At 43.4% G+C, this 24,045-nt stretch overlaps 1 protein-coding gene across 2 annotated transcripts in view; it reads left to right on the top strand.

The window, feature by feature from the left end:
* slc8a4b (solute carrier family 8 member 4b) overlaps positions 1 to 18,034 on the top strand; it is a 52,254-nt gene extending 34,220 nt beyond the window's left edge. For both annotated transcript variants that reach the window (XM_027000578.2, XM_027000577.2), the window contains exons 5-9: positions 14,234 to 14,340; positions 15,420 to 15,544; positions 16,114 to 16,213; positions 16,565 to 16,837; positions 17,580 to 18,034. In XM_027000578.2, coding sequence (XP_026856379.2) covers positions 14,234 to 14,340; positions 15,420 to 15,544; positions 16,114 to 16,213; positions 16,565 to 16,837; positions 17,580 to 17,959 — 985 coding nt within the window. In that variant the 3' untranslated portion in view covers positions 17,960 to 18,034. The remainder of the gene's footprint in view (positions 1 to 14,233; positions 14,341 to 15,419; positions 15,545 to 16,113; positions 16,214 to 16,564; positions 16,838 to 17,579) is intronic.
* Positions 18,035 to 24,045: the final 6,011 nt, after the last annotated feature.

The raw sequence follows: 24,045 nt of genomic DNA, 5'->3' as shown, positions 1-24,045 counted from the left end.
GGATTGGATGTATATGCACCATGCAACCGGTGTCTTTGTGAATTCTAGGGATCTTTATTTCTATATGAATTCAATAATGAATTTATCAATGTGCTTAAAAATGGATTTTGTTAAAAATATTGGAATGTTTTGGAACAAAAATTAAAATGTAGGCGTTATATCCATTTGAATAATATTCACTCTGCCCCCTAAGAACAAAGGAAGTAGAAGTAAATCCCATCGCTCAAGATTTTGTTTCAGGCTGGCTATGAGAGGGGAAATTGGCCTCATGAAGATCCGTGAGCTTACGTGAGACCCGGACCCCCAGATATTTAAACTTCTTGGTATTTGCTTTGAATGGAAACCTATTCAGTGCAACCTTCTGGATCACCTGATTGGTGGGTATAAGTTCACGCTTCTCCAGGTTAACTTTGTTTCCAGATATTTTACCAAAGCTATTCAGCATGTGAAGTAGCCTTGGTAGGCTAGCCGAAGGTCCAGACCGGTATAAAAGCATGTCGTCTGCACGCATAGAGACCCTGTGTTCTAGTCCTCCTTGATGTGCAAGGAAAGCTTTTTAAGGAAGACATCCTGACAGGAAGAGAACTCAAGAGGTGAATTTTCTGGCTGACTCCGTCGGAAATGAACTGAGCAAGCAGGAAACAAATCAGAGTGGAAAGAGTCGTGACCCGTGATAGATAGGAACAGATACAGTGTGGTCACCATTTATTGTACAAAACATAGTCTGCCTTCCACAGTTCAAGCTATGGCTGTGTCTTTGTATGCCTACCTCTGGCATTGGGTTAACAGGGTGTACATAAGGATAGTGGCTGTAGAGACCCTTCCACTGTGTCTTCTGATTGGTCTCCATTCGACTCCACCTCAAGCAGCGCTTTCCTGCACTGGGCGTAGCTTCATTGACACCACAGAGGAAGGACGCTGATAAAGGGGATACTGTGATGGCACTTCAGAGTGGCAGATATTTGTGTGTGTGTGTGTGTGTGTGTACCTATAGAGCTATGGAAAATCAACTATGGAAAAAGCAAAGCGTGAGCAGTGAAACGTGCAAAAGCAGCCCAGCCAGGAAGTGGTGGGGGGGGGCAGCATAGACACACCAGGGGCAGGTCCTCCTCCAGCTCCTGGAAGATTTCCCTGTGCTGCACCTTCAGCCTTTCCTGACGCTTCTCCTGACTTTCATCCAACGGCAGACACAGGCAGGAAATTCTATAGGTATTGTGTGATTCTCTGTGTAAGAGTGTGTGTGTGTGTGTGTGTGTGTGTGTGAGAATGATAGAGAGACACAGAGAGAGACATTTTAGTAAGCAGTAGGCCAGATGTTTATGGTGTGATAGAGACAGATGAGAGACACAGAAAAGCAAAGGGCAGTGAGAAGGATAGTGTCTCCCAGGACAACTGTTTCCACGGTGTCTCACAGCTTGAGGAGGGAACAGAAAAGCGACATGGCATTACTCTGGCCTACCTTAGCCAATCATGCGCTTACACCTTCAGCCTCTGATCTGACTTCTCTATAAATCATGAGAAAGCCAACGTTTCCTTATGCTGTCAGCCAAGCAAAATCTTTCTGACTTCTAAGAGGAAATGATATTTCCACTGATATTTCTATCGCAGTAGGGATACATAGGTAATGAGGAAGAAAAACGTGGAAAGGAGAGGAGAGGAGAGCGATAGAGAGAGAGATGTAGCTGTTTAAACATACATGAAGACAAGGTCCCCTGTTGTGAAAAATGGAACAATGATAGATGGCAATAAGGAAGGGCAAAGTCATTTCTCACAGTAAAAGAGCAGATGGATAAAAATGTGTAAATTGTTAATGAAAAGGCAAAAAATAAAAATACTGACATTCTTTAATGTTACATTAAAGCAACACACCAAAATATTATCTTGTAAAAACTAAATATTAAAATAAACCCCGTCTTTAGATCTCTGAATATCTGTGATAATCTGTCTATAGGTGTGTGACAAGGTTTAACTCAGTTCACTAATATAACTCCATTAAAATTCATTTCAATTAGCACATCTTTCCTGTCTCTTACAGATAATGAGACTTCTACCACATGCTGTGAGATTGTGTGTTCCTCTGTGTGAATGTGTGTGTGCGTGCGTGCATGCATATGTTGGGCTGTCTCTTTTTGTTTTGCGAATACCCATGAAAGTCTTAATTAGACTGTGAAGGGTCTCACATGCATGTGAGAACAGAGGATAAGAAAAGCGTTCCGTAGTTTTAGGTAGCCGTGAATCTTGGTGTTTGAATAGTTCAGGTAAAGGAAAGCAAAGGCATTTACAGTACAGGCGGCTGCATGCATGGCGGAGCAGCTCTAACCCTGCTCCACTGGTCTGGGCTTTCACCGAACGTCTTGCTATTCATAGGACCGTGTTCGTATCTGTCACGTACTGCTACATTTTGTTTGTGATATGCTTCAAACCTCCATTATCTTTCTCAGTTTAATTCTACTTCTCTCTCTTTCTGTCTTTTTTATGTCTTTCGTATGCTCCATTTCTCTTTCTCTTTCTCACTCTGACAGACTCTTTGCCTCCTTGGCTCTTAGTCTCTCTCTGTCTCTCTCTGTCTCTCTCTGTCTCTCTGTTCTCTTGAGGTCAGATGGGACACGTCATGATGCAGTAAGCCATAAAACTGGAGCAGTAAACTAATTTAGAATAAAATATACACAACATTTAAGTAATTTAAAAGCGTACTGGTGCGGTGGCATCTGTTTCCTGTCACCGGGGCTGAGAGAGGTCTCCTTAGCAGGGAAGCAACTGGTGAGCCTGTGACATGTATGCCCCTATAACCAGATGGGAGGGCTCCTCTCTAGGGCATGTCAGGTGGAATAACAAGTGTATGATGTTAAAGGAGAGAGACTAGAAATATGGCAGATTAGGTATGCATACACCCCCCAAATTTATGCCCCTGCCCTTATAAATCACTGTCACCAGACACGGGGAGAGAGAGAGAGAGGGGGGGGGGGTATGTGTTATATATCTCAGTCAGAGCAAACTGTCCCTAGTAAGGTAGGAACAGCTACCATTTTTTACCTTGTGGGGACTATCAAATCTTTAAAATTTGAAAAATTAAAAGAGCCAAATGTTTTAATGTGAAAATGTAAAGGTTAAAGACAGGGTTAAGGTTAGGTATAGGGGTGGCATTAATCAGATACTATAATCATATCAGTGGAAGGTGCCTATAAGGATCATTAGAATTAGAATATGCTTTGTGTGTGTGATTGTATTTTTATAAGACAATGTGAGTGCGTTCATCTGTGCATGTGTGTATAAGTGTGTGTGCATGCAGAGGGGAGCAGGTGGTTAATTTTGAAGAACATGGCCAGCTTAAAAATGATGGATTTCTCAGATCAGTCCATATGGATACAGTGCTACCGTAATTTATTAAGCCTAATTTTCACTCCTGTAGAAACACATTCATTTCAGTCTGAACTGTCATACAGACGCATATGAAGCACAGGGTGGGGGACAATTACTGTGCTGTTTATTTACTGCCTGCTTTATTTCAGTCCTTCATCAATGCTTTGATTAAGTGCTGTGATATTAATTGGTATCATAGAGTCTCCTTCTCTCTGTCTCTGTCTAGGTTTCAGCATTGATTCCTGTATTTAGCGTTATCCTTGTTCAACAGTATCTTTGACTCTAACCCTGCTGGACTGGCTAGGATACATTCTATGAGTAGATGACAAAAAGTCACTCTGGATAGGAGCGTCTGCTAAATGCCCAAAATGTTAAAAACGTCAATTTAAATGTCTCTAGTTTTATCACTCTGCCATAGATTTTTTTAAATGACTGGAAGCGTGTCATTGTGTGTGTACATGTGTATAAGCAAGAGACAGACAGAGAGAGGCATAACTGCACATTTATAATATGCTTAAGGAAGGTTCCCGCATGTGTTAATAACTGAGGACAGGGTATAAGTGTATGGATGTGGTTAAACATAACTATGGAAATTGACTGTACACTGCAGTGTGTGTGTGTGTGTGTGTAGGGGTGTGTGTGTGTGTGTGTGAGTGTGCGTGCTCTCCCTCTCCCTCTCTCTCTGAGCGGAAGTGAGTGAGTGGCTGCATGTGTGCAGACATAATTCCTACGGTGTGTCTGCTTTTGCTGCTTGATTTTTTCTGACCATTTACTCAGTGCAGTTTTATGGTATTAGTGGCAGTATTATAGCGATCTCAGAGCAGAGAGGTTCAGGTTTGAGGCCGACCAAAGCCAGCTTTTGCAGGTCGGCATGGCGTCTGCAGGAAAAGTGAGCAGCTCTCGCATCAACGTGGCACTGAGCTAGGTTTATACTTGACATGTTGTCTCTTGCTCGAAGGTGTGCACGACAAAAATGACTTAATCGAGGCACTCCCAATCGTGCGTGTTGGCTCCACACGGTGTCGCCTCGCATGATCGTGCACTTTGTGTGGTCCAGAGACTGGCTGAGCATGTATGCCTTTGCAGGCATTTATAAAATCCAATAACGGAGGAACACACCATTTTCCTTTTTTGTCTGCTTAGCAGCCATAAACACAACAGTTCTTCCTCAGCATTGAGAAGCTGTTCAATACTGTGGATTGTTCTCCAGGGTACATTCACATCTGTAATGCTTATCTCCCCTGGGCTGTAAATTTCTAAAGAAAAAAAAAAAAGTCTGTCTACATGAATCTACGTGATTTTGAAAAATGATACTGAATATGCCATTAAAGTTTAACATGGATTATTTAGGTTGAGTTTAGCCACGCCTGATGCGACTGGGTGTTTACAAAATGTGTAGATGTTGGGCCCAGCGCAGCAGCTGGGAGTGACACAGATGTTAGGACTGATGTTAATGGAGTAGTATGTGCCTCCTCGGAATCACAGGAGCAGGCGAGGGGAGGTGCGGGGAGGGGCTGTGTCCGGAGCTGAGCGAGGTGCTTAGGAATAAGGGAAAAGTGATGGCTTGGGAAGACTTGTTTTATTCCCTCTAAAGCCACGGTCTCAGAATAAGAGTGGACACTTTAAATCTGAATGGGGAAATGGGACTCTCAGAAAGGATTTTTGCTGTATGAACTAATCAATCAATAGAACATTGATGCGATGCTTGTTCAGGACATACACGGTGGTGGAGTTAATGGAACTGAATGGAGGAAAGAATGAGAAGGAGAGTTTTTTCAGTCATATGCACTCTTCCAGAGGATTGTGGTGATCCAAATCGGCCAATCTCCTAAGAGGTACGGCCAATAGCAAATAGCAGGTGTATGGTTGTATGAGCACAGCTTGCACAGTTTAAGTTTGTTTTTATTAATATTTATGCTCCTGTGATTGGCCCTGATAAGGTTTCATTCCTTTGCATTATCAGTATGACTCTGCAGAATTGAAATTCTGAGGATCATCTTTTTTTTTTTAACTATTCAGAGAGAGAGAGAGTTTGGACAGGAATCGCAGCACACTCTGAGGCAACTGCTTTGGACACACGGCTTGTGTGATGGCTAGAGGATTTGGCATCAGAACGTCAGATAGTATACATGAGCCTGTGTGTGAGAAGGCTTTGTGTCCTTGTCCAGATTGGATAGGATCTATGGCCTAAAACATCAGATCCATGTCTTTTTTGTGCTTTCTGTGATTGTGCCTGTTGGCTATTTGAATCATTCTATGGTTGTGTGTACAGTAGACATCACAAATATAAAACCTAAAGGTGCTTATTGACACTTTAGCATATCTCTGAGATGTGAATTTTAAGCATGTGTTCTCTGCATTGTGGAGTGACTTTAAATTATGACAACAGCACTAATTTCAGAACGTGGTGGGATTATGGAAAAGTTGAGATTAAGATGCTTTGTCAACAGTGCACTTTCAGTGTCTCAAGGTACATTCAGTGTATGAAGCAATTAAAAGTTAATATACTTGAATTGCAAAGACAAATGGATTCAATTAGTGACCTAAGTCATGCTGAAACCCTTATGTCTACAAAATCTGTACTATCTGACTATTGAATAGGTGTACGGGAACTGTATAAGTGTTGGCGATTAATAGTAATGTTCACTTTAGTGTGTCCGTCAGAACACTCTGGATGCTCAGATTTAGTTAATTCTTCTTTATTGACTTGTTCATTGCCCTAACAGCACAGTACTGGGACCTCTAAGGCTTACAGATGAGAGTTGAAATTATGTATAGTCTATAACAAGAAAATATTTAGAGAAACCAAATAGCATAAGAATTCAAGTAACCAAATATACCCAACTTAAATGGATTATCACTAGATGTACAATAAATCTCCTTTCATCCATTCAGTCAAAAATATCTGGTTTTACTCACAGGTCCTCAAAGAGGCAAACAACTCACACCACAGGGATGCTAAAAAGTCCACTTAGTACTTTGTTCTGGCAATGTGCTTCATTCTACAGCTACAAGTGCTCGATACTGCTACTACTCACTTCTGTCAAAAGAGAGCACTAGCACAGCAGTGTATAGCCTTTCCAATATAGCTGCCCCCCCCCCCCCCCCCCCCAATTCGCAGTACAAACTGAAAGGCAGACCATTTATGAAGAAGGATATGTTACCTCATTGTCTATGTCCTATATTTCCAGGAGGGCAATCAGACAAACTATTGGACTTATTGTATTCTCACCTCTGTGCTTTTGATATAGTCATCTTGGCCAGGAAATACTTTGATTACCCTTCTGCCATCATGCTTGTGGGATCTGTAGGACAACAGGACAACAGTTCTTGCTTTGATGTCTTCCATTTGTCTCTGCCAACTTCTTTGGGTTTAGAGACTAGGCTGTCTGATGAAAGGAGACCAGAACCAATCTATTAGTGTTCAATATTGTGTTAATATTTCTGTCTTTGCTGTCCTAGTAGCTCTGATTGACGGTATCCAACTTTGGGCAGGGAGCTGTCAACCCAATCCATGAGCAACTAGTCACAGGGTCATCTTGAGATACTTTGAGATACATTAGACTTTGACCTGGAAGGAGCCAAAGCAATCTATGCTGGTTGAATAGAAAGCAGTCTTTTGTGGTTGTGTGAGATGCGGCAAGGTGTTAGCCATACCACATATAGCAAATCATGTCAGCTGCGTCACATCCTGTAGTCCCTGCTCGACCTGTTCATATCTAATTCAGCTAGATTCTTGCCGCTGGTATTGTTGTCAGATGGGTTTCTATCTGAATCCATGTATCGCCAGGCCTTAAGGTCAGTACAATCTTGGATTTATGTGATCCTAGTGCCAACAAACACTTTAAAGTGGCAGGGTGCCAGATGAGGACAGAGGATGAATCAGACCAAAGAATGGTTTCCTCAACCTTCAAGGTCAGTTTGTTCTCAAGTACATTGATCTGCTGGGCCCCAGTGAGCACAACATGTGATCTGGCCATAATGAAGGAGAGGTATATGTGCCCATAATGATCCACTGAGCATAAATATGCCGCAGAGTTGTAGGCTTGCTCTGAAGTATCACAAAAGGTGCAATCTCTTACCATCTCCGTATTCTGGGCTGAACAGCAAACCACCTGTATGTTGGCTTGGTGTTTAGCATGTATGACTCTCAGTGCCAGGGTGTTGGGTTTGCCTCCTTATGTGTGTGGAGTTTCCATGTTGTCCCTCTGTCTGTGTGGGTTTTCTCTAGGGTCTCTAGTTTCCTTCCATAGTCCAAAAACTTGTAGGTTAGATATAAAATGGGCTTTTATATCATTATGTATGGTAAATTGCAGTTCCCTCCCCCAGGAAATCTACTGCTGTAGCGTATGCTGGACAAAGATCTTGGCTCTGGTAGTAAATGGGAGGATGAATCTGAGTGGGTCATACTGACTTGCCAGAGTTTGATATATGTTCCTCATTGTTTGCACTCTATTGTTAGGGAATCGATTCTTAAATCCAAGGGTGTCCATGTCAGAGTGTCAACTCAGTACCAACTCAGCATTGACTAACACATCTCTCATGGTAGATGATTAATCACATCTGAACTATTACTACCCAATTGGTTCATCTCGAATCCTCCTTGTGCCAGAAACTGTCGTAGCTTATTGACCAACTGCCAGGCCTGCTCCACTGATGAGACACTCTACAGGCAGTTGTCCATGTAGAAGCACCTTGCATTTGAGAACCTTACATCTTTTCCAGCTTCCCTGTGCAGGAGGACATGCTGGACCAGAGCAACTGAGGCACAACATGGACTACAGGTGGTCCCAAAGGGGAAATACCTGCTGCTCATAGATTTCAGCATAGATTTCAGGAGGCTCTTTAAGTTGTATCAGAAGAAACCTCAGGGGGGAGTTTGTCTTCAGGTTCGAGGCACAATTCATGAAACATCCCCCTTATGTCTCCACTAACGGTGACACTGTGTTCCCTGAAGTGAAACAGCACTCCAAATAGTGAGGGGCTCATGGCAGGATCAGGCAACAGAGATTTGTTAAGGTTATGCCTCTTGTAATGAAAAGAGCAGTTCTATACTGATCTATTTTTCCCATTGTGTTGGACCTTGTGATGAAGTATGAAACAGCTTTCCTTGCTTGAAGGGGCAACATCAGCCAGCATCAGGTACTTTGGCCACAACTCCAGGAATTTCCAACTTCTTCATCTGTGCACTGTAAGCAGCAGTCCTTACTGGATCATTAGCAAGGCATTTTTCCATATTCCTGGGGCTTGGCATTACTGCTTCTTTGGAGGCCTGGAAGAGTGGTGTGTTATTTTCTCCTAAATAGGGTTGTGGCATACCCAAATACCTCTTTCACATTCACTCTTTCATGTTTAGGGCTCACTGCTCAACTATCATCTTATTGGTTGCTGACTCCATAGCCTGTTTGGCTGATCCTCTGAACCATGGAGTATGGTGGCTGCATGAGGGTCTACCTTTGACTCTCGCCAGTGCTCAGTGCTCTGGCTTCTTTTCTGCTTGTGGGCTCCCTTTGGCCTACAACCATCTGTTTTCAACTGCAGCCAGTCAAATAAGTCTAAGAGGTTATACACCACTCTGGGCTGGGGGCACATGTACCTCCAAAACGCAGACATCGTCTTAGCTGTCAGTGTACTAAGGTGACATGACACATGAGAATCATGTCTCAAATTGACTTCTCCATCTTAACCTAGGGTCTTTAGCTTACCAACCAGAACAAAATCTGAAAAGCAAAAATTTAAAATTGTGTTTAACGGTGAGCGGTTAGAAGGCGGACGCATACGCCGAGAAGAGCGCGATTTATTATGGGCAAATCCAGAATCGTAATTTTTGGAACAGTCCAGGGTCATAGGAAAGCACGTAAAGCACAGGAATACATGATTAAACTAAATCACAGGGAACAAGACAGGGTTTAAATACACATACTAATAAGAATTAACAAGAAACAGGTGTTACAAATGACAGGAAGAAAAAAAAACATATAAGACAGAGAAACCATGACCACAAAGATGCTAGGGAGTGGCCAATCATGACACTGAGTCCCCACGCAGTTTTCTTGAGCACTTACTTGGTGGGACTGACCAAATTTCTCTGATATTCCATGATGTCAGTGTAGGGGACTTGAAAGTTAATGGATGCATCAACTATTAGATGGCCATGATCCAGTTATTATCTAATTTTAATGGTCCATCAAGATCTTAAACTTGAATAAATCTGTCCCATCTTGTGGAAGGAGGTGATCCTTCTTAGTGAGATCAGGCATAGAAGGCATCAGGCCATTGTAGACTCTATTGCTCCATAATGTGTGGCAATTGATGGGAAGGGACATCAGGGTTACTCCTTTCCTTGTTGTAGGGCTGAAATGAAAAGGATTCATACTGAAAAGATGTTGTGCCTGGTCTTGGTGTGGTCCCATATGCCTGCCAGGCCTAGACTTGCATCAGAGAAGTGGATTGGGGTGGATGACTGGCTGACTCTGGTGGAAACACATTGGGTCATAATAACTGAAAGGCGGTGGGCCACTGTTAGTTCTCACCACTGGAGGTTGGCTTAGTGAGGCTGTCAGTGTTTGCTCCATTAAAATCCTCATTTCAGCCATCATCTTAACCAATGTATCCATCATAGTCTCATAGTCATCTTATCCAATGTATGTCATCATCATAGCCATTGGAGTAAGCATTTTGGCTTATAGGAGTCAAGATGTGTGACCTCCAGTAACCTTAGGGAACAGTGATTTGCTGTGTCATCATGTAGGATTGACTCCTCCCTGTATCTGGCTGAAATAGGCAATACTCTCCAATAATCTCTGGCCAACTGGACAGACTAATGCCTACATGTGGAACAGGAGAAGCTGGAGATGTTTCCCAAGGTTGATGGTAAGGTGAAGGAGTGATTTAATATTAGCATATGCAAGCCACATGGTAAGCATATTAGCTAAGCCTCTGTACAACAACATTAACAACACAATGAAATGGCAGTAAAAGTCTGTGTATATATTCATTCAGGCAGAAATGTCTTTGAGATACTTTGCTCAAAGTTTGTCAAAGACACACACAACACACACCACTTGGATGCTAAGAAGTCCACTTAGTACTCTGTTCTGATGACATACGTCTTCTTGCTACAACTCCATTTGCTTGATATTGCTGCTCATGTCTGCAACAAGAATGCACCAGTGCAGCAGTCCTCAGTTTTAGGGCTCAAGGGGTTTTGGTCCAATCACAGTTCAAAAGTGATGCAGATATTATTTATTACAATACAGATAAACACTGTTGCAAAGAGGGACATGTAATGTATATAGGGCATCTAGCTTAAGATACTTTGCAGCTCTTGTCCTTTGTTAGGCTGGGGCCAAGATGGATGCCCCATCTAAGGGTTTTGGTTTTGAAAAGGAGAATAGCCTTTGCTGGTTTATTCATGCTCTGCACTCTGAAAGTGGGCAAGAGCTGACAGAGGCCACTGGAATATGTAAACGGGCTGTGTTTGTATGCTTAACTATACAGAAGTGAGTACAAAGAACAGAGAGAACTGGCTACTATGTTCTATGCAGATTTACAGAAGGTCTCTGGGCAGTTTAAGGATGGTCCCTCTTTCATTGCTATGATACAAATACTGTACCAGGACATTGAGAATGTGCTGAAAATTAATGTTGGTTTGTATGCTCCCTTTAAGGCTTCTCATGGTGTAAGACTTTATCTGGAATGCTGTACTCCCTTGCCATTGAACCACTGCTAAAGAAGCTTCACTCCAAAATTGAAGGTGTAGTTCTCTCTCAATATCAATTCTGCTCAACATCATATTTCAGCTTATGCAGATGACGTCATGGTTGGTAATGGTGGGTGGGAAATTTGGTTATCAATAGTTTAATGCCTGTTATTATACCCTAGCATGATTGCTCAGATATATATATATATATACACACACAGTTCTGCATATTTAGTTAGTGTAGGCATTTTTTGTAGCCTGTATCTAGGCTTTTTTCCTTGCATCCATATACTAAAAATAAAAGATCCACCTCTGAGTTTGGCCTTTGCAGTGGGGAATTGGGCAAGTTGGTCTACCCAGTCCACCACCAGAAAATGGGTGGAATGAAGTATTTGGGGATGTAACTAAACAATAAATGAATTGGTAGGGAGTAGTTGAAAACCTGAATGGTACATTAGCAAAATGGAAATGGACTCACTCTTGAATGTCTTTTAGAGGGAGAGTATTGATTATCAGTAATCTGATAATTGACCCTTGGCCTGCCATTAGTCTTCTATGGGCTCCTACTGGGCTATTGGCTTGATCTTAAACCTCTATGGTTTTCTCTGACATCAACTCCACTGGGTCCCAGAAAGTGTGTTATTCCTGCCCAAAGAGGAAGGAGGACAAGCTCTTGTGCACCGTTCATGTAGATGGGTGACCTGTTTACAGTTCAGAGACTCCTGTCTGTCACAGTGGATTTAGTGTTGAGGAAGGTGGCCAACCTCATTCTGTGTGAAGTCAATGGCTCGGTACCAGAGACTTCATTGTCCCTAATAGATTTAATGTGCCTTATTTTTAACGTGGACTATTATGGTGCTTATTTAAGGCTGGTAGACTAGAAAAGAAAATCACTTTTTTGGTTGCCTTTGATTAAAGCATGTTTGGATGTAGAGAGTGAATGTCAGCCTGGTCTCACTCAGGTCCTGCATTCCTGAAATACAGTCGAACTTGACTTGACTGACACCCAGGTGGTTGCTTCACTGCTAGAATAGAGGTTCATCCAACATGTGGAACTCTGGGCAAAACATCTGGAGGTGGAAAACTGATTACTTTTACAAGAGTACTGAAGAGGGAACGCAGTGCACAGCAGGGAGGATCCATTCCCTGGAACAGGAGTTACTCCAGGCTTAAGTGACATGTGAGAGAGGGTTATTACTGGACCTTAATGGAGGTCCTGCAAGATCTGGATCTTCAAATTGTCCCTGGGTGGCTTATATATAAATGCTGTGTTAAAGCTGAAAGATATTTTTGGGTTATAGGAAAAAGAATGAATTAAATGGCAAATGCTTAACTTGTAGGTTAAGCAACATGTGCGAGTTATAACTCGTGACAATAAAATGGAGGGCGGATCGGGTCATGATGGTTTATTTTTCTGGTGAAGTCTGAGTCAAAGGCTCACCTTTGAATTAAAATTTTAGAAATCCATGAACAACATGGAGGTGCTTGAACTGGAATGGTGTAACGATGATATGCTTTGCATTGTGGTGGAGAGGAAGTCGATCTTTTCCAGTTCATGGAACTGATGCTCTCAGGATCATTTTTACAGCATGTTAACTATTGCACTGATGATGCATTTCTGTTCATTTAATAACAGTGTTTATTAAAAATCAAAAATCTCTCTCTCTCCCTCCTGTCTTTCTCTCTCTCTCTCTCTCTCTCTGCCCCCCACCCCCATCTCTCTCTCTGACTCCAGCAGCTGCATTGGCATGCTGGCACTCTCCAGTGATGGCTCATTACTTGCTAGCATAAGGGACTGTTTTTATTTAGTGCCACTCTTGTCGGATGACTTTTAAAAGGGGGAATGTGGAACACTCAGGGAGATGAGAAGGTTGCCGCTGGGATTAAGGAGTCGTGCTCACAGGCTCTGAGGGCCTGCAGCCGACAGGCAGTAGCGGGGCCCTAGAGCCGACAGGCAGTAGCGGGGCCCTAGAGCCGACAGGCAGTAGCGGGGCCCTAGAGCCGACAGGCAGTAGCGGGGCCCTGGAGCGGACAGGCAGTAGCGGGGCCCTGGAGCCGACAGGCAGTAGCGAGGCCCTGGAGCCGACAGGCAGTAGCGGGGCCCTGGAGCCGACAGGCAGTAGCGGGGCCCTGGAGCCGACAGGCAGTAGCGGGGCCCTGGAGCCGACAGGCAGTAGCGAGGCCCTGGAGCCGACAGGCAGTAGCGGGGCCCTGGAGCCGACAGGCAGTAGCGGGGCCCTGGAGCCGACAGGCAGTAGCGGGGCCCTGGAGCCGACAGGCAGTAGCGGGGCCCTGGCAGCCTTCTTCGAGCCTTCCATCACCCTCTCCTCCTCTCCCGCTTCTTCCTTTTTCCTCCAGTACTCATTTTGTCTTCCTACTTCAAGCTTATTACTCTTTCCATTACATCTTTATCAGTATCTCTCGCTTGCCCTTTTGCCCGTTTAGCTTGTGTGTGTGAGAGAGAAGGAGAAAGGCAGAGAGGAGGAGAGAAAGAAAGGGAGAGAAAAGAAGAGAGAGATAGAGGGAGGGAGAGATGCTATCAGAAGAAGCAGTCAGAGGAGAAGTGTAAGATAGGAAGGAGAGAGAGAGAGAGAGAGAGAGAGAGAGGGCGAGAGAGTAAGCGGGAGAGAGGGTGCACACAAGCAGTAATGTGCTCTCTAAATATTGTGAAGTATTAGTTATTCAATCACCCTCTTTTGTCTGTAACCTGACAAAAAAATTAAAGTTGTTTGAGTCTGTATGCATGTGTATTTAAAAGACATAAGAGAGACTTGTGTGTGTGTGTGGTGTTTGACCTGCTTGAGTTTTGGGTAACAAATATGAATCATTAATTTTCATGTTTTTGTTCTGAAGGGCTTTTAGATTCCCATTTGTTGCATGTGTGCGTGCGTGCATGTGTGTGTGTGTGTGTGTGTGTATCGCAGATGCTCTGGTGTTAATTGGGAGATAAATTAATTCATTTTGTGGATGATGATTGCTCAGCCTATTACTGAGTCACGTGTGTGTGTTAGAGAGAGAGAAAGAGAATATGTTTGTGAATACCGAATGTATGGCTATCAGATATTATTGTCAGCCTATTAAATTGAGCTGTTGCTATAGCCATAGCTCTTTGGGAAATAAGTAGACATTCACAAAAGTACACAAAATGTCCTCTGTTCCTACCATCTACAGGAAGGTCATTGAAGTAAAGATTATTGATGATGAAGAGTATGAGAAAAACAAAACCTTCATCATTGAGTTGGGTGAGCCTGTTCTCCTGGAGATTGGACAGAAACATGGTAAGTGTTTGTGTGTGTGTGTGTGTGTGTGTTGGAGGGTTACTGCAGACATAATGATTCACTCTACTACTGCGCTTCTTTAGCTCAAAATGTATCTCTCGTGACACACTCTGGCAAAGTACCAGCATCAATGCAGACTCCTCATAGAAGTACCAGTTAATAACTGTCGGGCCACAGTACCACTACAGCCTTAACACTTCCACTCCAGACCCTTGCTAATGACACTGCTCACTAATGAGCTAACAGCTACCAAAGAGAAGTGCCTCGACGTGCCCGTCCTGCTCCCAGCATCAGCACCATGCGTGAAATATGGTGGCATTCACATGCAGCCATAGACGTCAGGCCCAAACTCATCTTACGCTGCTATTTAATTTAGCACCAGTAGCGCAGACAGGGCAACCGCAGGAAAAGGAGAGGAAACAGGAAAAAGAGCCATCACGAGAAAGTGCAAATCAACGGCGCGCCGAGTGCTTGTGACGCTCAGCTGTGATGTGAGGTGTGATTATGTAAAGCTCTTTTAAGCTTGAGAGATGTGATTTTGATAGAGTGGGAGAATAACCTATTTTTCCGCTTTGCTGCATGGACGATTTAGATGTTTTCTTTAGTACATAATGAAAATCGCAGTGCATATGTAAATCCTGAAGCACTTAGAACTAATATCTGCTGGCTCAGAAAGCACTGGCTTCCGTGGGGTCACCTTCTCCTGCTGTAGCCACTGTGGGCTATCACGCCAGCTTAGCGTTAATTAGACGGCTAGCACTACACCTTGCTGTGCTGTTCTGTTTCCACGGCGATATTTAGTGAACTTCTGCGTGTCGGATTAGGACAGTACAGTGCGATACCATTACCCCATACTTGTCTGGATATGAGTCACTTGTGGCTGGTACAATCTTTGCATAAAGACTGAGAAACAATCAATCTCAATCTCTCTCTCTCTCTCTCTCTCTCTCTCTCTCTCTCTCTCTCTCTCTCTCTCTCTCTCTCTCTCTCTCTCTCTCTCTCTCTCTCTCTCTCTCTCTCTCTCTCTCTCTCTCTCTCTCTCTCTCTCTCCCTCCCTCCCTCCCTCTGCCCTCCTCCAGGAGACTCTAATGAGAACAAGCCTGCAGTGTTAGCAGAGGAGGAGGAGGTGGCTAAGATGGGGTGTCCCAGTCTGGGAGAGCACAATAGGCTGGAGGTGGTGATTGAGGAGTCATATGAGTTTAAGGTAACAGCCGCTCTAACCTCATCGTGGTCTCAGAATCCCATTAGTATAACCACAAAGTTTATGTTATGCAAAAAAACGACAACAACAAAAACAAATAAAATGCATGCTTGCTAGTTTTGCAAAGGCCAAAACTAAAAGTGACCAAAACAGTACAAAACAAGCTCAGAATCTGAGGCTCCTTTTAAGGTAAATGAAGTTGTTGACTGACAGCAAATAAGTCATAATTTCAGAGGAGAAAATACTTTTGAAAATTATTTCAGTTTTCAAAGTACAACACTAAAAAGACTCAGCATGGTCTCAGTCAGGTAACTCTTTTAGAACAGACCTCATGGGGACAAACAGCCTCCTGTGTAATAGCTATAAACTCAAACTGCTCTTACAGGTCTCCATCTTTTTTCCATCTGAGATTAGTGCATTATAATCCTGGTTATTAGATTTTTATTTATGTCATTTGCTCATTGATATTTACAATTTTAATGAGAAAATGTACTTATTTTGTGTGTGTGTGTGTGTGTGTGTGTGTGTGTGTGTGTGTGTGTGTGTGTGTGTGTGTGTGTGTGTGCGTGTAGAGCACAGTGGATAAGCTCATTAAGAAGACCAACCTGGCTCTGGTAGTAGGCAGCAGCAGCTGGAGGGAGCAGTTTGTCAGCGCTGTTACCGTGAGTGCAGGTAGGCTGCTTTGCTTCCTGCATATACGCCAGCAAGGTTCTGTTCCCGAGACGATCTCTGAGATTTCTAAAACATGTTTGGCCTGAAATAGAGAGGCAGAAAAATAACAAAGAAAAATATTCGGAACTAGAGGGAGCTGTCGCTGAGAACTTGCTCTTTATTTGATGCACATCAGTCTCCTTTGAGACAGGGGTTAATGCAGTTTGAACTCCAGTCAATAGCGAGTGGCTTGACTGAGAAGCTGACAGGCTCATTCATATTCCGTTCCATTCTGCCCTTTCTCAGTTTATTTAGCCAACATCAAGTATTCATTGTCCGACGCCTTCTTGCTCCCTAACCTTTGCCATTTAGGTGATGATGACGAGGAGGAGAGTGGAGAGGAGCGTCTGCCCTCCTGCTTTGATTACATCATGCACTTCCTCACGGTATTCTGGAAGGTTCTCTTCGCCTTTGTGCCACCGACTGAGTATTGGAATGGTTGGGCGTGTTTCATCGTGTCCATCTTACTGATTGGGATCTTAACGGCCGTGACGGGCGATCTGGCCTCCCACTTTGGCTGCACGGTCGGACTGAAGGATACCGTCACTGCCGTGGTGTTCGTGGCACTGGGCACCTCTGTACCAGGTGTGCGTTTTGTAGCAAATGTGGCTTAGTTGTTGAATGCCTGTAGATACATGGAAGCCTAATATTTGCATTGCTCTCTGCTGCTTTTCTTCAAGTGCATGAATGAATTAATGAATTAACTAAATAATTTAAAAGGTATTAATTTGTGGCATGATGATTTCTAGTGGGAAACCGAATAGCCAGTTTTTAAGTGTCAACTGTGACATCGTAGAACAGGCCAGATGCTTGCGGATGGCTGAGGTTTTTATTTTTTTTTGTAGCAGAATTATCAACAATTGCAAAAGTGAAACAGGCGAGGGTAATATGCACACCCGGGAATTGCTCGGTACATGCGAGAGAACAGCGATAATATTTTGCAGAGAATGAACGGAACTGGAGAGAATAAATGGAGTGGCAAAGATGAGACACAGTGACACTAGTAAACTGGTGATGAGGATGTGGTGAGGTTGTGCCGGGGAAGAGGAACCACAGCAACCACATTACTGTTGAGATGCTGCTAATGTGACTAGTTATATATTACTTGTTTGAAGATATTACATGGCTGAAAATGCACATTCACATTGATACACACATACGGAATCATTTAGATGTATGTGTGTGTATCGATGTAGCTAATGTAGCTGTGTGAGAGCTTGTCTTTTCTATTTGGTTACTTGCATTCATACCTTGGCCAGTTCTAGTTCTAGCCTGTTAAAATGGTCTTTTTACCCACCCATCCCTCTCTCTCCCTCCTCCTCCACAGACACGTTTGCCAGTAAGGTCGCCGCCATCCAGGACCAGTACGCTGACGCCTCCATTGGGAACGTGACGGGCAGCAACGCCGTGAACGTGTTCCTGGGCATCGGCGTGGCATGGACCATCGCCGCCGTCTACTGGCGCACCAAGGGCAAACCTTTCCTGGTGGCACCAGGCTCGCTGGCTTTCTCCGTCACGCTCTTCACTGCACTGTGCGTGGTGTGTGTCAGCGTGCTCCTGTACCGCCGGCGCCCCTCGGTGGCTGCGGGGGAACTGGGTGGCCCGCGGACTTGCAAGATGCTGACGTCACTGCTCTTCATTGTCCTCTGGCTTATCTATATTCTGCTGGCCTCCCTGGAAGCATACTGCCACATTCCTGGATTCTGAGAGGAAGAAAGAAAGCGAGAGAGAGAGAGAGAGAGAGAGAGAGAGAGCGAGAGGGAGAGAGAGAGAGAGAGAGAGAGAGAGAGAGAGAGAGAGAGAGGGAGGAGAAGAAGAGAGATGGGGGGGGGGGAGAAGGAGGCAGGAACACAGCATGTGAAGAGACCTTAGGTTCTCATGTTCTCATGGAAGACAAATATCTTCTATTAGGTTCTAGTATTTTAAATAAACTGTCTCGTTCCACACTAGTCACGTCCCCTCTCTGTGCTCTGAAGCAGTACCTTATCGTAGGTTCCCCTCATCTCTTTGCCTTACTTGTACCAACTCTGAAGCTGTCTTAAAGTTGTCCACACCTGTAACCAATGACACTTCCTCTCCCACATCCCAGCCCCTATCTGAGCCAATCCAAAGCTCCAGATTCAGTGAGAAAGACCTCCCATTATGTTTTTCTACACCTTTCCAGTGGTGTTAATTGTCAGTGTTGTTATTGTGTAACGGTAATAACAACGGTCTAACGTAGACATCTGGACCGAGATGTTTGAGCGCATCAGGTTCTAAAAGCGGATTCAAATAAAATGATGGACTTGCTGTATGTGTTCATGTGTGAAGGAGCTGAAGCATGTTTCAAGATGTTAGAAAAAAGATGGGAAAACAAATACAGAAGAAAAGATAATATGCAGATTTTATGAAGGAGACGGGACAAGACATTCCGAATCCAGACTCTAAAAGGCAAGGACTAATCAGAACAAAAATCTTTGTTCTGAAAAGAATTTTGAAAATAATGACGGTTATGAACATTACATCATTTAAAACCTTAAGGGCTGGATGTCAGGACATACCCTAAAAAAGGGTATTCACTGTAGAGTTCTTGCTGACAGCGTAATTTATTCCAAATCTAGGCTGTGCTACTGTCTGTTCTGTCTTTAAAGAAACCTCCCCAAATCTCAGCAATGCCAGGAACACACAGCCGAGGTGAAGGGTTGTGTGCGTGCAGGTGAGGTATGAGGTAGTCATTTAGTCTTGCTACAGATGCTAAGAAGCTCCACCATGTTGAAGAGAAGCATGTGACTATGGAGGTACTGGGTAGGTAATGGTAATTTTGCCATGTCGCACCATGTAAAGAGGAATGTGGGTTCAGTGCATAAACACACACTCTGTGCCCATTTGTGTCTACAGGTACACACTGATTTAGTATAATCTAAAGGTATTGCTATTATTATTACTGTTATTACTATGATTTTTATTATTATATATTGATTACATTGTTGTTGTAAAACTACAACACCATCGGTACAGCACGTTTATCGCTGTTGTTGAGGTGAGCATTTGTAGCACGTGGGGTTTAATCTGTGTTGTGATGATAAAGTGAGTGTGCGTATCTGTAGTGTGATGGAACAGAAGCGAGAGAGAGAGTGTTATGAACACTTCCTCCTCCTCCCCTGTCTCTGTCTACTGTAATCCCTTGCTGAAAAAGATGGACGAAGTCATCATACACAAAAGAGCAAAAATGTGGCGAGGAAAAAAAGAACAGGTGTGACAGATATAGTACTCGTGCAGATATTTAGCTATTCTGAGGAGCAGCCTCAGCCTAATACATTGTTTTGAGTGATAAAATGCGTATGCGGTGTATTTTTAGTACCTCCTGTTGCTAGGCAACCATCCTGGAGAGTCATTGTCTTGTCTGAGCTTGGGCCTGTTGATTCTCTCTCTCTCTCTCTCTCTCTCTCTGGGGGGGGGGGGGACTAACCTCCTTAAGGTTACTACCTTTCTTTCTAGCTGTCTGACTGCACTTAAGGCTTCATGAATGGGAGTGGCAGCCCTAAACATGCCAGTGGAAAAGAGCCCACTGTAATTGGATTCCATAGTCAGTGTTTTCTGAATGAGAGAGTGAAAGATATAGAGAAAGTGAAGGAGAGAGAGAGGTTCAGTCTTGTTTTTAATAAAGAATGGTGGGAATTAGGAGAGTGCTGTCTGTGGATAAGATTTATAAAAGAGCATGATGATCAGTCATGGAAAATGTAGTTTTAGAAAGTAAATATGATTATATTCACACACACACATACACACACAAACAGATTATAAACCATAGGTTGGTTTTCCTCTGCATTTCCCTGTGTGTGTGTGCGTGTGTGTGTGTGTGTGTGTGTGTGTGCGTGCGTGCGTGTGTGTGTGTGAGTGTGTGTGATTGTGTGTGTGTGTGTGTGTGTGTGTGTGTGTGTGTGTGTGATTGTGTGTGTGTGTGTGTGTGTGTGTGTGAGTGAGTGTGAGTGTGTGTGAGTGTGTGTGTGAGTGTGTGTGTGTGCGTGCGTGAGTGTGTGTGTGTGAGTGTGTGTGTGTGAGTGTGTGTGTGTGTGTGTGTGTGCGTGTGCGCGTGTGCGTGTGCGTGTGTGTGTGTGGTGGAACATCTCTACAGTGTTATCTCCTAGGATTCTGATCCATCCAGTGAGAGTGGAGTGTCCAAGTGTTACTGACTTTTTGTCTTGACAGCCAGAGAGAGCAAGACAGTGCATGCACACACACATACATACACACACACACACACACACACACACACTGTCATGGTTCTGCAGTGGCATACACACACACACTCTCACACACACACACTCACACACACACTGTCATGGTTCTGCAGTGGCATACACACACACACACACACACACACTGTCATGGTTCTGCAGTGGCATACACACACACACACACACACACACACTGTCATGGTTCTGCAGTGGCATACACACACACACACACACACACTGTCATGGTTCTGCAGTGGCATACACACACACACACACACACACACACACACACACACACACACTGTCATGGTTCTGCAGTGGCATGCACATTACTTTTACAACACAGCTGGCATCCTTTTCGCAAGCCCACATTTCTCCACACTGTCTCTCATGCTGTCTGCCATCGTCTTCTTCCACCACACACATTCACAGTCCTATTTATTCACTCAGATTCTATTTTCTCACAAGTTATTGTGCAGTACTAAGTTTTATTGTACACATAGAAAGTAAACATGTAGACTATTAGCAAAGCAGATTATAAAACCCAAACAATTGTTCAGTAGACTAGTTGTTCTTTTTTGTTATTACTTCTATACATTTTGGATTTTTGGACATTGATATTTGTTATCAGAAGCCTTATTTCTGTTTGTATGAGTGGATGGGTGGGGCAGATTGATTTGCACGTTGAGCTACAGCCACGATTTTTAGATTATGTTTGGAAAAAAAAGAGAAAAGTGTTTTGAACACTTGACTGTATCTGTGATCCCTGTCCTTATCCATTTCTTCTCTGTTATGTTTCTCTTACTTTGTCATTTATTCCATGTTTAACCCCACCCATATTTGAACTCCTTTCCTGTTAATCTTTGTTCCATTGCCTTAACTGCTTTCCGTCTGCATATCAGGATGTGAAAGGAAAGGAACTGTCCAGGTTTTGTCAGCCAGGGTTTCTGATACACGCGAACTCTTCTTGTGAGCATCCGTCTTGGGCAGGAGCTCTGCTCTGTAGCTGATTCAGCGAGTGCTCCAGCCTCCTAACCTTGGCCATCCTCAAGTCTGCTTTTACAAAATGTGATCTCAGGATATTTAAAAACACCAGATAAGGACGTTCTAAAAGACACGGTGGCTTTCTTTCATTTCAGTGAAAAAACTTTAAAACATCTGAGCACAGATATGGTTGGGAGAATGCGTTTCTGCTCAAACACAAATAAGTGTATACTTTAAGCCATCCCTTCCTGAAGAAATAATCTGGCATGTCATCTACACATTCCTTGGACAGGAGAGAGAGAGAGAGAGAGAGAGAGAGAGAGAGAGAGAGAGAGAGAGAGAGAGAGAGAGAGAGAGAGAGAGAGTGTGTATTTGTGTCCATGCTGATTTGAGCATGCTAGTCCAGAGACCACCATTCTTCCTGCCACTCTGCCACTCACTGGAGAGGAACAACAGAAAGAGAGAGAGAGAAAAAAACGAGAGGAAAAAACCAGGCGAGAGGGTGAGGAAAGGAGGGAGGGAGAGTCAGAAAGGAACACAGTGCCAGTGTTTAGAAAAATGGAGCAAGTGGCTGTGAGCCAGGATAAAACAGGAATGACCAGTGAAGCCAACAATGCAGGAGGGGTTGGTGCTGAAGCTGTGACTGGCATGTTGACGTGGTAACGAGCAGTGCAGTATGGGAAAAGCCAGGGCACGAGGCAGCAGTGCTCAGGTTTCTTTTCTGTTTCACCGGATCATGTGTGGGTGTTTAGAAATTCAACATTCTCTGGCTCATTTGCCAAAATGCATTGACAAACCCAAATGGGGGGTTGATCCATTACTTCAGACATAAAGACAGGTTGAAAGCTTGACAGACTGACATCTGATCTAAATATAGATCTATTGTTAAATAATGAGGCAATTAAGTTAATATGGCGTCTTGCAAAGATTAAAAGGACAAAAAAAAAATGTTCTGGGCCATAGTCTTTAAACTGAGTACAACTTACTTTCAGTACATATACGCCATTTCACTAAAAACTTATTACTTTCCTCAAATCAACGCCAGAATTTAGGATTAGGATTTTAAAAAATGTTCTACTTCAGAAAAAAAAAATTAAGTCGGCCCGTCTATCTTGAAGTGCTATTTGTGAACGCAGTTTTTTTTAATCAGTCTTAAGGAAAAGCGTTTTGCGGCAAAAAGAATCCTCCTTTGCCCTTCTCCCGTGAGCTCCAGGGGTAGATCTAGATTCCCCGGGAAGAAGGCTACCTCGGCCCACCGCTGTTAGATAGGACAGAGGATATGAAATAAACAGACTAACAAAAAGCCTTCTAAAGGGGATTTTAAAAAAGTTACACTTCTCACGCATGGGTTTGCTGTTCCGGCTGGAAATTTAGTCTGTCCATATACACCTGCCACCCACTTTATTAGAAACATTTATTTATGTATTTACGCTATATTATACTATATACAGAGACTATGGGACAAATTCATAAAATCTACCATCAGATAGCGTGACGTTAAGAACAAATAACTCTACGGAAACACGTTTCATCATTCATAAATGTTTATTACAGACGTATTTTACCATTAGCATGATATATGGTGCTACCGCATTTTGTACTAGTTTGCATATAACTTAAGCGAATCATAAAACCTCTCAGTGAAAAATACCACCTGAACCCGTCAGATGGTAAAGGTGAGGATTAGGAGCCGATATACACGGCATGATGCTTTTTTAACAGTGTTTGGCCAGACATGTAAGTCGTCATCAAAATGATGCACAATCACCCATTTAGGTAACTGACTACTTAAAAAGCACGTTTCGTATGTTTGGAGTGACCATGATGGAAAACCCTGCGACTGCAGTAGTAGGAGTACACGAACAGGAAGGTGTCGAGAGAGCAGAATCTCAGAAAACCACCACCCCTTGCCGTAGGAAATTAGAATTTAGGTGCAACAGTGGAAGAAACTATAAGCAGATACAAACTGAGGTGGAACACAATTTTGCTGCTCTGTCATGATTTAGAAGTAGTACTGAAGTAATCCCCTCAGCGCAATCATGCATGTTCTCATGCAAAGCTCTCACTTTGGTCACAGGTGAACGTAAAGTTAAGCTGACCGCGCGCTAATTCTCGCCAGTGTGACGTGTACCACGTAAACACACATTTTGTGAGGCGTTGCGCGGCAACTCCCTTCGCGTGCACGCGCGTGAAGACTACGTCCATTTTTTTCCCCCCCACGCTGTGTTTATTTATATGCAAGAGTGATATATTTGCCATATCCTTCTCGGTAAACATCAGAACATTTCGTAAAGGCAAACAAAGAATATGACGGTGACACGGATAGCACTTGGTGAATCGAATACGTATAAGACCTGACGATTAGTAGAAGAGTCTTTTGAACAGGGAATGCAGCTGCTAGATTACATCCCCAAAACCGGTGCAGCCCCCGCTGACACCTATACTGGCCTGATGTGGACTACGCAGGCGATCATTTCCTCCCGTAATTGTTAGAAGAGGTGGATAAACATTTACATATACTTAGAATAACTACATAAAAATGTAATTTGAAATACCAAGTCTTAATTCAGTGTGTTCAATGCCAACATGACA

This window comes from Electrophorus electricus, chromosome 19 (assembly GCF_013358815.1).
Source record: "Electrophorus electricus isolate fEleEle1 chromosome 19, fEleEle1.pri, whole genome shotgun sequence".
NCBI lineage: Eukaryota > Metazoa > Chordata > Actinopteri > Gymnotiformes > Gymnotidae > Electrophorus > Electrophorus electricus.
This window is presented reverse-complemented; position numbering and strand designations above follow the sequence as displayed.